The sequence below is a fragment of the Raphanus sativus genome, chromosome 7 (genome assembly GCF_000801105.2).
Source record: "Raphanus sativus cultivar WK10039 chromosome 7, ASM80110v3, whole genome shotgun sequence".
Taxonomy (NCBI): domain Eukaryota; kingdom Viridiplantae; phylum Streptophyta; class Magnoliopsida; order Brassicales; family Brassicaceae; genus Raphanus; species Raphanus sativus.
In genome coordinates, this window is record NC_079517.1 from 11,557,698 (window position 1) to 11,570,991 (window position 13,294).

General features: G+C 37.2%; 3 protein-coding genes and 1 pseudogene across 3 annotated transcripts in view; 3 read left to right on the forward strand and 1 right to left on the reverse strand.

The window, feature by feature from the left end:
* Window positions 1-2,477, forward strand: LOC108831119 (receptor-like protein 11). The gene has a single exon (XM_018604683.2). The coding sequence runs from the start codon at window positions 59-61 to the stop codon at window positions 2,279-2,281; it is 2,223 nt and encodes a 740-aa protein (XP_018460185.2). The 5' UTR covers window positions 1-58; the 3' UTR covers window positions 2,282-2,477.
* Window positions 2,478-5,915: 3,438 nt separating this feature from the next.
* Window positions 5,916-7,827, forward strand: LOC108815377 (F-box/FBD/LRR-repeat protein At1g16930). Its single transcript, XM_018588003.2, has 3 exons — window positions 5,916-6,976; window positions 7,077-7,217; window positions 7,297-7,827. Exons 1-3 carry the CDS (start codon window positions 5,960-5,962, stop codon window positions 7,555-7,557), a joined length of 1,419 nt encoding a protein of 472 aa, XP_018443505.1. The 5' UTR covers window positions 5,916-5,959; the 3' UTR covers window positions 7,558-7,827.
* A 750-nt stretch (window positions 7,828-8,577) lies between these two features.
* Window positions 8,578-10,282, forward strand: LOC108815378 (F-box/FBD/LRR-repeat protein At1g16930-like; annotated as a pseudogene).
* Window positions 10,283-12,174: 1,892 nt separating this feature from the next.
* LOC130498011 (F-box/FBD/LRR-repeat protein At1g16930-like) overlaps window positions 12,175-13,294 on the reverse strand; it is a 1,865-nt gene continuing 745 nt past the window's right edge. The window contains exon 2 of the mRNA XM_056991344.1: window positions 12,175-12,241. Within this exon, the coding sequence (XP_056847324.1) occupies window positions 12,175-12,241 (67 nt within the window). The remainder of the gene's footprint in view (window positions 12,242-13,294) is intronic.

The window sequence follows — 13,294 nt, forward strand, 5'->3', positions numbered from 1 at the left end:
CAACATACATAACCCATTAGGCCATATTACATAACACAATCAAGAAAGAGAGATTGTGATGACTCAAAGCTATTGTTATTACTTTTCTGGTATCGTTACTATCTATTTCTTTCTCTTATTCCACACTCTTGCTTCTCCAACGCTCCACTTTTGCCGTCACGATCAGAGAAGTGCTCTTTTGGAGTTCAGAGATGAGCTTTGCATATATCCACGTTCGTGGAATAAGAGTAGTGATTGCTGTTATTGGGGAGGTGTTACTTGCGATGATAAATATGGCCAGGTGATATCGCTCGACCTTAGCTACAGCTTTTACAACAACTCTTTGAAATCTAATAGTAGCCTTTTTAGACTCCAATATCTTAGTCACCTAGACCTTAAGGGCTGCAAACTCCAAGGAGATATTCCTTCTTCGATAGGAAACCTTTCTCATCTCACATTTCTTGACCTTTCAGACAATCATTTGGTAGGTGAAATCCCAAATTCCATCGGAAACCTAAAAGAGTTAAGAGTCTTGTCTCTCCACAAAAACAGTTTAAGTGGCAATATTCCTATTTCATTAGCCAATCTAACCAAGCTTTCTCATCTTCGCCTCAACTCCAATAACTTCACATCCACACTTCCATCAGACATGAGTGGATTCCACAACTTGGAGTATTTCGATGTTAGTGAAAACTCATTTGTTGGGCCTTTACCTAAATCCTTGTTCTCATTACCTTCATTACAATTGGTTAATATGGAAATAAACCAATTCACAGGACCTATAGAGTTTGCAAATACATCTTCATCATCACAGCTTTATTTTCTAAACCTGGCTATTAATAGATTTAATGGCCCAATCCCAGAATCCATATCTAAATTTCTCAACCTCACCCAGTTATTTCTTTGCAACAACAACCTCAGTGGGTCAATCCCTGGATCTTTATCAAAGTTAGTCAACCTCATAGATTTACATCTCTCCTACAACAAGTTGAAAGGTCAAGTACCAAGTTTCTTATGGAGATTGACGACTCTGACTCTTTCTCACAATACTTTTAGCAGTTTTGAAAACCCTTCACAAGAAACATTGATCCAAATGTTGGATATGAGTTCTAATACATTCCAAGGACCATTTCCCCGTTGGATATGCAAGCACAAAGGGCTACGCTTCTTAGATTTGTCTAATAATCACTTCAACGGGTCGATTCCTCTATGTTTAAGGAACTCCATTGTTTCTTTTACAGACCTGATTCTGCATAACAACAGTTTTAGTGGAACTCTTCCAGATATATTCGTCAAAAAAGCGACAAAGCTACGGTCATTCGACGTTGGTCGTAACCAGCTCGAGGGAAATCTCCCAGAGTCCTTGATCAACTGCAAGTCTCTGGAACTTGTGAATGTGGAAAACAACAAAATGAAGGACAAGTTTCCATCTTGGTTGGGATCTCTGCCGTCCTTACATGTTCTCATCCTCAGATCAAACGAGTTTCATGGGTCGTTGTATCATCCCCATGTCTCCATTGGGTTTCAGAGTTTAAGAGTAATAGATGTTTCACATAATGACTTCACCGGAACTCTCCCACGTCACTATTTTTCCAACTGGCGTGAAATGAACACATTGACCGAAGAATTTGAAGACTACATGATAAATCTTGTGAATGATTCTAAGGACTATTATTTCCAAATTTATTTCTCTGTGGAAATGGTGAACAAAGGAGTAGAGACGAGGTTTGAGAGAATCCGACAAGACTTCAGAGCCATTGATTTTTCTGGAAACAGAATTTCTGGAAGTATCCCTACGTCCATTGCCTACTTGAAAGAATTGCGTCTTCTCAACTTATCAGGTAACGCCTTCACAAGCAATATCCCGCGGTCTTTGGCGAATTTAACAAAGCTGGAAACATTGGACGTATCATGTAATAATCTGTCAGGTCAAATCCCTCAAGATCTTGGTAAACTATCCTTTCTATCATACATGAACTTCTCACATAACCTTCTCCAAGGTCCAGTCCCACAAGGCACACAGTTTCAAATACAAAAATGTTCTTCGTTCCTGGACAACCCTGGACTATATGGTCTCGAGGAAATATGTGGAGAACCCCATGTCCCGAGCCCTACATCACATCAACCCGAGGAACTGTCAGAGGCGGAGGAAAAAATGATCAATTGGGTAGCAGCTGCAATAGCATATGGACCTGGTGTATTCTGTGGATTGGTGATTGGACATATCTTCTTCACTTCACACATTCAAGAGCGTGAAAAGCTTGGTCGAAGAAAAATCAGAGTCACCCCATTTGCTCGTTAAGCCCATCTCTTGCAGTCTCTCTGTTACGCATGTGTGGAGCATAGCATGTGTTGTACTGAATTGGTAAGATAAGAAGATCTGTTTGTGTTTGTTTGTAATTTTCGGTTTACTTGTTTTGTAGTAGACCCTTTGTTGGTAGTTGATTTGTATATCTTGGCTTGAAAATATATGCGGGAACTTCCACTTGTAATTTTCTACTTAACATCGGTTAGTCTACACATCCCAATGAAAAGTCATCTTGTCTTAAATACATAATCTTTTCTTCTTCTTAAATCAAAGCAGAAGAATGAAGAATTCATAAAAAAAAAGATTTCAAAGAAGATGAAAAGAGAGAAAAAACCTGAATTTAGATTTGCAATAAGGAGAAGTGAATTAAGTTTAAAAGATCAATGGCAGAGTTTTTTTTTTTACAGCTAATGGCAGAACTTGTAAAAAAAGAAAGATATTAGAAAATTTTAGTCGTTTGATATAATTTCATATTAAAAGTACTAGATTCTTTTTCCGCGCTACGCGCGGAAAAGTGTGTTGATCGTTTATTTTTCGATAATATGTGTCAATGTTTGTGTTTGGAATGAGGATGTTGTATTTGTCAAAGTAATGAGAAAGTCGATGAATTATTTAAGGATGCTCAACCCTGTAAATCTTTTCAATTTAAAACTGGAGGTAACAATTTAAAAAAAAATCTTTGTAATGTAACTTTTATATTCAAAAGTTTCTTATCTATTGATTTTTTAAAAATAATTGTTAAAAAAAATTTATGGGCAAATCTCTAAAATAGCACTTTTTAAGTTTTTCACAAAAATAGCACTAAAAAAATAAAATGACCAAAATAGCACCTTTTTGTTTTGAAAATTTTCATTTTTCATTTTTTATTTTACAAAATTTGAATACATTACTAAAACTCCACCCCTTAACTCTAAACCCTAAGTCTTAGATTAATTAACCCAAGGGTTATAAATGCATATTTACCTTTCAATAAAACTTATTTTGATCATTTTCTTCATTGTGATGCTATTTTTGTGACAAAAACTTGATTTGGTGCTATTTTTGTCTTTTTCTTATTTTTCATTTTAATATTTAGCCAAATTTCTAATTCGATATTAATAAGTTAGTTAAATAGTTTTTTTCTTCGGGTAAGTAAAAACTGATATTGAAAATCATTCAATTATATTTTTAAATTAAAAAATTATTTTGATATTATTATATTTTAGAAGATTAATAATATTATATTTATATATAAATATCAAAATAATTTTATTAAATTATTGATCTATAGTTTAGCAACAGTCGATACCAATGATCTCGGGACTCTTGAAATAATCTGGTTCAGTGTCCAAGTCGAGTTTAAAATGTTGACAGTGCGTAAATGGTTTTACTATTTTCTTTATTTTATTAGTGTTTTGCTTTCTTATATTTATTAATTCTTATATATATATATATATATATTTTAGCAATATTTTACATGATTTGCTGCAGCGTTTGATTTTGTGATTTCTAGGTTTGTTATTTGAGCGAGGAGAAAAACTTGGGTTGTTATGGCTTGTAAACGAATAAACCAGAACATTAAAAACCTATTCTAATATTTACAAATTATTCAAAATATTTTTTATTGATGGATCATATAAACAACCAATTTCTAAATCTTGTTTATTTCTTTAAGTTCAGAGGTGTTTATTGGTATCATATAAACAACCACATTTTTTTGGTCTTTTTATTTTTAGCTTAATCTGAAAATTCCAGACTCTGTCAATGATTTGTTGTTTTTATTTTGTGGTTATTTGGAATTGATTAGTTAATAAAGAGTTCAGGTTACACAGAGAATGAGGATCCCATAGATTAGTGTTAAATCAAGGTGATATTATCCTTATCCTAAACACAACTCTTTTCACCAAAATGGAAAGCCCGAAGGCATATATGTTTGCAGCTGACCCTGATTATAAACAAAGTGATATATTTCCAGTTTCCTCATAACACTGGCATATTTACTAAGGAATAGTAATGTGACTACATGAATGATCATTCACGTATGCTTTGACTCAACTATTCTTGCATTATCTTCTAGTCCTTTGACACTCATATCTGCCAATTTAGGTGTTAGGAAAAAAATTATGATATTCCTGAAAGTCAAACCATCATCTACGTATGCTTTGAAAGGTTATTATGTGCATATATCCGCCCCCGACTGTGTAAAACGATGTTAACACAACTAATCTCTCATGTTGAAGGATAAATCATGAAAAGGGGTCCAAGTGAAATCCCTTATGACCTCAAGCTTTATTCTTTTGTACTTCTCTACTGCTATCACACACAATCATCAACTTCCCTCATTTCCATCTGTCTTTCCATTATCATTTAGCATCCAAAATTTTTATGATTTGTCTTGTCATAGCTTACTACTACCCAGATTTGAACACATCCTTGCAACATGTAGCTATGTCCGGCTTGTACCCACACAACCTTGAAAACAATTCATTGTTATCTCTGAAACTCTTCAATTGAGGGATGTTTTGCTTTATCATGCTTCCATCCTAGAAACAGTGAAACCAAAAAGCTTACTGCAAGTCAGCAAAAAAAGAAACTCCTGCTTTATTTTTTCTTTCAAACTATATAGTTAAACAAAAAAGTAACTATTAAATCCACTAAAATGCATGAACTCTAAGCAAACATGTGAAGCCTACCTCAATTCTGGCTTCACCGGCGACAACGTTGGCGGAGGAGTCACCCGTTATGCCTCTTTTTGACCTAGCTATGACAGAGGAATCGGCGGTTTCAGAGGAACGGTTCACAGGCTCACCGACGGAGTTGATCAACTTCGCGGAGGTAAGATCGCCGGAAACAGAGGTCTTGCTGTTAGAATTCATCGTTCTTGAGATTTTTGAGAGTATTGAATCCTTTCCGAAATGACCCGATATAAATAGGAGGGGATACAGGAAGGCAAAACGAACCCATTAAAGAAGAATTCATGGCGCAGAGATGGATTAATGAGGGTGGTGGCGATAAAACGATTTCCGTTGAGAAATCCATTTCTCCTCTCTCGTCGAAGAAAACCAGGAAGTGACGTGTCAAAACATTCTAACCTGATTGGATGATTTAAATTGATGACGTGGACATGCTATCTGTGGATCTTATTCTCCTTTTAATATAGTATAGATATAACAAACAAATAAATTATTAGAAAGGAGCATTTCACACTTTTTCGAATAAGGGTATATGGGCACTAGTGGGGTGTCCGCACTGCAGACAGGATATTCGTTTAGATGATTTGTATGATGTTGGTTGATATATCTTTTTGGTTGTTTATACTGGTGCCTAGAAATCATAGTTGTAAGCGACTGTGTTGTCCAAAAAAAAAAAAGTTGTAAGCGACTGTTTGATAGATGAGGTGTCTTTCGTTTGACAGTGAAAGCTCGATTTGTGGGGGAAAAAATTCTCGTCACTGGTGACATAAAGCGATGGAGTAGGAAACTCAATTTGTGCGGGAAAAAATACATTGTAGTGGGCCAACGAAAGAAAGAAAAGCCCAATTTTGTCACCCAAATTGAGAGATGGACATAAAAAAAGATGAGAATACGTGGCAAGATTTAGAGTTGAAAATGTTGAGGTGGCATTAAGACTCGAGAGAAAAACCAATTGGTCTTGTGAAAACTAGGGTGTAGCAGAGGAAAGGGGAGATAACAAATGGAGAAAAGTTTCGCGAAAGAGAAGCAAAGCAACTCAGAGATGAACGATTTACCTGATCCGTTACTCTGTCACATACTCTCTTTCCTCTCGACAAAAGATTCAGTCCGAACCAGCCTTTTGTCGAAACGTTGGAGGAGTCTCTGGTCACAGGTTCCTTCTTTCGACTTGGACTTGGACTCGCTCCAATTCTACTATGACGATTTCAGCTTCACGGATTTGGTCAATAGATTTCTTGAATCCGACGAAAACCTAGCGTTGAATAGATTCAAGTTGATATGTCCTTATGAGTATGTTTTTGATAACGATCAAGATGATACTGTTTTGGAGTCGTGGATAGATGCTTTAGTTAAGCGCAGAGTTCGTCATCTAGATTTTCAGGTTAACTCAGATGATAACGAACTAGTTTGTATGCCTCTTTCGCTCTATTCCTGTAACACCTTGGTCAGCTTAAGTCTCTACCACGTCTTCTTGTGCGGCTTTAAACTAGCGTCCGCTGTCTCCCTGCCTTGTCTCAAGGTCATGCGTTTAGACAGAGTAAGGTACGACCAGTCGTCGGAGAGTGGCGAATCCAACCTTGAGACTCTCGTAGCTAGCTGCCCTGTTCTCGAGAAGCTAACCGTAATCAGGGATCGGTTTGAGCTTCTTGAATTCATGCGTGTGCGGTCCGCGTCTTTGAAAAGTTTCGTTCTAGGGATTGAGGATTACGAAGTTGGTCTGTTGGGAGAGGATCATGTTGTGGAGATAGATGCTCCGAGGCTTGAGCTTATGAGTCTCTGTGATCAGTTATCTCGAAGCGTCGTTATTCACAGTATTGCCCCATGTGCGGTGGTGAAAATCGATGTTAACTTTGATGGGAAGGACGGTTATGCATTACTGTACCAAGATGATGATGATGATGATCATGACGATGATGATGAGGATGATGATTCCAATTCTAAGAGGACTATGATCCGTAATTTCCTCAGCAGGATATCCACAGTCTGTGGCATGGAGATCTCTTCTGTTACTCTACAGGTATGCACACTGATGTTGTCGATTCCAATAAAAGTATATACATAATAAAAAAATGCATGATTATTATCATTACATTTTTTCTTAAATATTGTAAACACAGGCCATCCATAATTACTCAAAATTGGAACCGTTGCCTCAGTTCTCTGACTTGTCTTGGTTAAAAGTTTATTTCCTTGAGTCGTTTTGGGAATTGCTGCCAACCTTTCTTTGTTGCTGCCCGAGTCTACACACACTCGTCATGGTGCGTCTTTATTATTCTACTATGCAAAAAAAGTTTGCATAATCCCATAAAAACTTAACTACCTCTTTGTTTGAGTCAGGAATTTGAGTTTGATAAAGAGGGATGCCCAATGAAACTCTCATCTGTGCCGCCGTGTTTCGTATCATCTCTGAAGTATGTTGAGCTTGCGACACAAGGCACAACAAAAACATCAAGCCAGATGAAATTAGCTATATTCTTTCTGAGGAACTGCTCTGTCCTGAAGAAACTGACTTTAAGCGGGAGTTTCGGTGACGACATCATTAAGAAAATCAAGAAGATTCCAAGAAGGTCTAGAAGGTGCGTCATTGTCACTGGTTGAGCCACAACTTATATACCCTAAGACAAGAAGAATGAATTCAACTTATAGTAGTAGTAAAGTAGTAGTAATCCAATGTAAGACTATTTTAGCTTCTTTTTTTTTGTGTGTGGGAATGGCTTCAAGTTTCCTAGGTTCGACCTAGATGTTATCAAGCTAATTTGCCTTCTTTAAATAGTTTATACTCTCGATCAGACTCTATTAAGCCTATATCTTATGAAGTTGGGGGTTATGTGAATATCTTGAATCAATATAATATGAATGATTATAATCTTGCTAATTCCACTGCATATTCCTCAGAGCGAATGTCAAGTTTTAGTAATGCAGTTATATACATTTATTTCTCTTCATACAACGTTTTGTTAAGGACTTGTAGTAGCATATATATCTATCTCGTCAGTTCTCAAGTTATTAGCTCAATCTACATCAGTTATTTTCAATTTTATCCGATCAATCACAATTGTTAAACATGTCGGCCATTTTGGTTTAATACTGTAGTAGTCCAGAATTGACTCCGTTTTGGATGGTCTTGAAAATCTGGAAGTCCAAGAATAACTTAATCTTTAATGGAATGAGAGTTAATCCTCGACGTGGTGCTATGTTACTGCAGAGGTTTGTGACTGGATAGGAAAACACAAGTAGAGACTCTAGCGTACCGCGACTTGTGCTATTCAAAGTAGATTATGGTCTCCTCCCGTAATCATACTACAAATGTAAAGTTGATGCTGGATATACAATTCTCAAAGCTCAAATGAGAACTAGCAAACGAGTTACCTACCTAATGGGCTTTATAATGATTATTACATTCATCAGTTCTAATAAAAGTTAATTTGTGGGAAAAACATATATTGTAGTGGGCCATCGATAGTAAGAGTCCAATTTTATCACCCAAATCGAGAGATGGAAACAAAAACAAAAGGGAATACGTGGCATGATTTAGAGTTTGAAATGTTGAGGTGGCTGCTTTAAGAAGAGAGAGAAACCAAAGGTCTTGTGAAATTTAGGGTTTAGAGAGCGCAAGTAATGGAGAAAAAGTTGGCGAAAGAGAAGCAAAGCAACTCAGAGATGAACGATTTACCAGATTCGTTACTTTGTCGCATACTCTCTTTTGTCGAAACGTTGGAGGAGTCTCTGGTTACAGGTTCCTGTTTTCGACTTGGACTCACACCTATTCCACCACTATGACGATTTCCGCTTTATTGATTTGGTCAATAGGTTTCTTGAATCTGAAGAAAATCTAGCCTTGAATAGATTCAAGTTGAGCTGTGCCCATGAGTATGTTGATGATTATTTTGAAGAGGATAGTGTTTTGGGGTCATGGATAGATGCTTTGGTCAGGCGTAGAGTTCGCCATCTAGATTTTGAGGGTGACTCAGATTATAACGAACTTGTTTGGATGCCTCTTTCGCTGTATTCGTGTACCACCTTGGTCAGCTTAAGTCTCTGCCACGTGGACTTGTGCGGCTCTGAACTAGCGTCTGCTGTCTCCCTGCCTTGTCTCAAGGTTATGCGTTTAGATAGAGTAAGGTACGATGAGGACCTTGAGGTGCTTCTAGCTAGCTGCCCTGTTCTCGAGAAGCTGACCGTAATCAGGGGTCGCTTTGAGCGTCTTGCAACCTTGCGTGTGCGGTCCAAGTCTTTGAAAAGTCTCGCTCTAGGGATTGAGGATTTCGAAGTTGGTTTCTTGGGAGAGGAGGATCATGTTGTGGAGATAGATGCTCCGAGGCTTGAGCTTATGAGTCTCCGTGATGAATTATCTCGAAGCGTCGTTATTCACAGTATTGCTCCCTATGCACTGGTGAGAATCGATGTTAACTTTGATGGGAAGTACGGTATTGCATTACTGTACCAAGATGATGATGACGATGATTATGATGATTCCAAGAGGACTATGATCCGTAATTTTCTCAGCAGGATATCTAAAGTCCGCGGCATGGAGATCTCTTCTGTTACTCTACAGGTACACACACTCATGGTGTTGACTAAATAACTATATATATACCTAATACAAGAATGCATTAGTATCATTACATTTTTTTTTTAATATTGTGAACACAGGTCATCCATAATTACTCTAAGTTTGAACCGTTACCTCAGTTTCTCTGACTTGTCTTGGTTAAAAGCTTGTTTCCTTGAGTGGTTTTGGGAATTGCTGCCAACCGTTCTTTGTTGCTGCCCGAATCTACACACGCTCTTCCTGGTGAGTCTCTTATTATTCTCTTGTATGTAAAAGTTTGCATATCATCCCATAAAACTTAACTATCTCCTTGTTTAGAAATTTGAGTTTTATAAAGAGGGATGCCCGTTCAAACTCTCCTCTGTGCCTCCGTGTTTCGTGTCATCTCTCAAGTATGTTGAGCTGGCTACACCAGGCACAACAAAAACATCAAGCCAGATGGAATTAGCAAGATTCTTTCTGAGGAACTGCACCATCCTGAAGAAACTGACTTTAAGCGGGAGTTTCAGTGATGACATCATTAAGAAAATCAAGAGGATTCCAAGAAGGTCTAGAAGGTGCGTCATTGTCACTGGTTGAGCCACAGTGGGCGAGATGAAGAATGAATCCATTTTATAGTAGTAGTAAACGACTATCTTAGGTTTTTTGTTTTGTTTTTTGTGTGGGCATAGCTTCGAGTTTCCTAGGTTCGACCTAGATGTTATCAAGCTCTAATTTGCCTTTAAGAGAGATCAGACTCTATTAACCTTATGTCTTATAAAGTTGGGTGTTATGAAGAATCCACACTTGCTTAAAATATATATTTGTACATGAAAAATAGCGTAACAGCCGCAAAAGAATATAAACTGGATCCAGAGACGAAGAGAAGTGAATCTAAATTGGTAATAAGCTCTGCATCCTTTACATGCAGCAGTAAGGTGTCTTCTGAAGTGTAATGAGCTCAAAGTCATTCTTCTCCAGCATATGTAATTTAACGTTTGAATGTTCAAGCATTTAGTCAAATAATCAAAGACCATTGCTAAAAAAATACTCGGTTTCTATTTGCCGAGATGTTCCATTATAGCTTCGGTAAGTAATAGCTAATCTCAAAATAATTTGACTTTCAAACAAATTAATTTTTCAGATGGAGATAATATATTTTGCTTTTCGGTATATAAGTTGACTATGGTTCATGCATTTTTACTTTAAAAGTCTAAACATATTGTCGATGCATTTTGTTGGTATATTTATCTATGCTACTAATATAGTAGTTGTATATCAAATTGAATGTGCATTGGAATTTATGTGGAAAGTGTTGGGGACAAATAGTACGTGTCATTTATGCAAAACCAACAGAATTCAAGTCACAGCCCCACTTTTACTGTACTCCTGTTCTTAAAGAGAGGCAGTGAAGCATGAACACATTCCTTACAACACTAACTGAAAGAAAGAAAAAAAAGATCATGACTCGAAGCCATTGTTATTGCTTTTTTGGTATTATAATCTCCCTCCTAATCCACACTCTTGCTTCTCCTCCACTCCACTTTTGCCTCCCAGACCAGAGAGATGCTCTTTTGGAATTCAAAGACGAGTTTCCCATTGAAGAGTTTGATCCAATTCCATGGAACAAAAGCAGTACTGATGATTGCTGTTTTTGGAAGGGCGTCACGTGCGATGATAGATCTGGCCAGGTCACGTGCTCAACGGCTCTCTTAAAACTAATAGTAGCCTATCTCGTCTCACACTAGTTGACCTTTCTCACAATGATCTGGTAGGTGATATTCCGGTTTCAATAGGCAATCTAAAGAGGCTAAGACACATTAACCTTGGGGATAACACTCTCATAGGTGCAATTCCAAGTTCAATAGGCAATCTAAACCAGCTCAGATACCTTAGCCTTGGGATCAACCAGCTCATAGGAGAGATTCCTTCCTCAATTGGAAACCTTTCTTATCTCTTCTATCTTCAACTTTCCACTAATAATTTGGTAGGTCAAGTTCCGGCTTCCATCGGAAACCTTAACAGACTACAAGTCATGTCACTTGGCCAAAACAACTTAAACGGCACTATTCATGTTTCATTCACCAACTTAACCAAGCTTTATCATATTAGCCTCCGCTCTAATAACTTCACATCCACGCTACCATCTGACATGAGTGGATTCCACAGTTTGAAGCATTTTGATGTAAGTAGTAACCGTTTCACACAATGACTTCACCGGAACTCTCCCACCTCATTGGTTCTCCAGCTGGCGCGAGATGACCAGAACGAGGGTAGAAGATGACCCTTACATGGCGGATATCATCAACGATTCCGTCTTTTATCGTAATTCGATGGTGATGGTGATTAAAGGAGTAGAGACGAGCTTTGATCGGATCCAACAAGACTTCAGAGCCATTGATTTTTCCGGAATCATGATTTACGGCGAGATCCCTGAATCTTTGTGCTATTTGAAGGAGTTGCATCTTCTCAACTTGTCAGGTAACGGCTTCACAAGCCATATCCCACGGTCATTGGCGAATGTGACAAAGCTCGAGACGTTGGACCTGTCGTGTAATGAGTTGTCAGGTCAAATCCCTCAAAGTCTTGGTGAGCTCTCCTCTCTGTCGTACATGAACTTCTCTAGTAACTTTCTTGAAGGTCCGGTGCCACGAGGCACGCAGTTTCAATGACAAAGCTGTTCTTCATTCTCCGACAACCCTAGACTCTTTGGTCTCCAAGAAATATGTGGAAAAAGTCATGCTTCGCTTCCTGCAACAGAGAAACAACTGGAGGAAGTGTTAGAGGCGGAGGAACAAATGTTTAGTTGGGTAGCAGCTGCAATAGCCTACGGACCTGGTCTGTTTTGTGGATTGGTGATTGGACATATTCTTACTTCATGCTATCATAAAAGTTGGTCGAAGGAAACTCAGAGTCACCATAAGTGATTGATTAAACTTATATGTTGCAGAAGCTCTAAGCATTTGTTGTAACCTCTGTTTTTTTTTTTGTTTTTTTTTTTGTAACTTGGGCTTGTTTTTTTATTTTCCCTAGTTGGAATGTAACTTTTATGTTTTAATGGGGTTTTTAGTGGGAATTCGACCAAAAAACACTGAACATGGCAAGAATGGCCAAAAGAAACATTGACTTGAGGCTGACCAAAAAAAGCCTGAATTTTTGTTGACTTTTATCAGTTTACTAGGATAAGACATGCGCCTTGCGCAGGGTGAATTTTATGATAAATATATAAAACATATAGTATTGACAAATGATGTCAAGTCAGCAATAACTTGGGTTTTTAGGGGTAAATATATCGGTTTAACTACAGGTTTGGGTTTTGTTTAAAAAAAAACTACGGGAGGTTCGGTTTGGTTTATTAAAGTCTAAGAGACACTTAACTAAAGTCAATTCAAATTAGTTTGGTTTGATTTGTATTTGATTTTGTTTCGGTTTGAATTATGTTTCGATTCAGTTTTAATTTAGTTTGATTTGTGTTTGGTTCGTTTTAATTTGATTTTGTTTGTGTTTATTTAATTCAATCGAATTATTTTTCTAGTATTGTTTTAGTTACAAAAATATAATTTATAAGAACATAAACAAATCATCATTTGACACTAAGACATTATTTTCTTCATTAATATTAGTATACAGTTTTAGTGGAACCTTCGAATAATTCAGATATTGATAAATTAATTGCATGATTTCAAATTTTAATTATCTTATACTTCCTTCGCTTATTCAACAATCTTTCTAATTAATACAAACATTCCTTTTACTGAAACTTATGAAAATTGTATACTACATATATCAATTGCACGCATCATA

What these genes read in the sequence shown, in the direction of transcription:
- LOC108831119 (XM_018604683.2), top strand. Translation starts at nt 59, where the DNA reads ATGACTCAAAGCTATTGTTATTACTTTTCTGGTATCGTTACTATCTAT.
- LOC108815377 (XM_018588003.2), top strand. Translation starts at nt 5,960, where the DNA reads ATGGAGAAAAGTTTCGCGAAAGAGAAGCAAAGCAACTCAGAGATGAAC. An exon ending in TCTCTTCTGTTACTCTACAG is followed by an intron (nt 6,977 to 7,076) that starts GTATGCACACTG and finishes TTGTAAACACAG; the next exon opens with GCCATCCATAATTACTCAAA. An exon ending in GTCTACACACACTCGTCATG is followed by an intron (nt 7,218 to 7,296) that starts GTGCGTCTTTAT and finishes TGTTTGAGTCAG; the next exon opens with GAATTTGAGTTTGATAAAGA.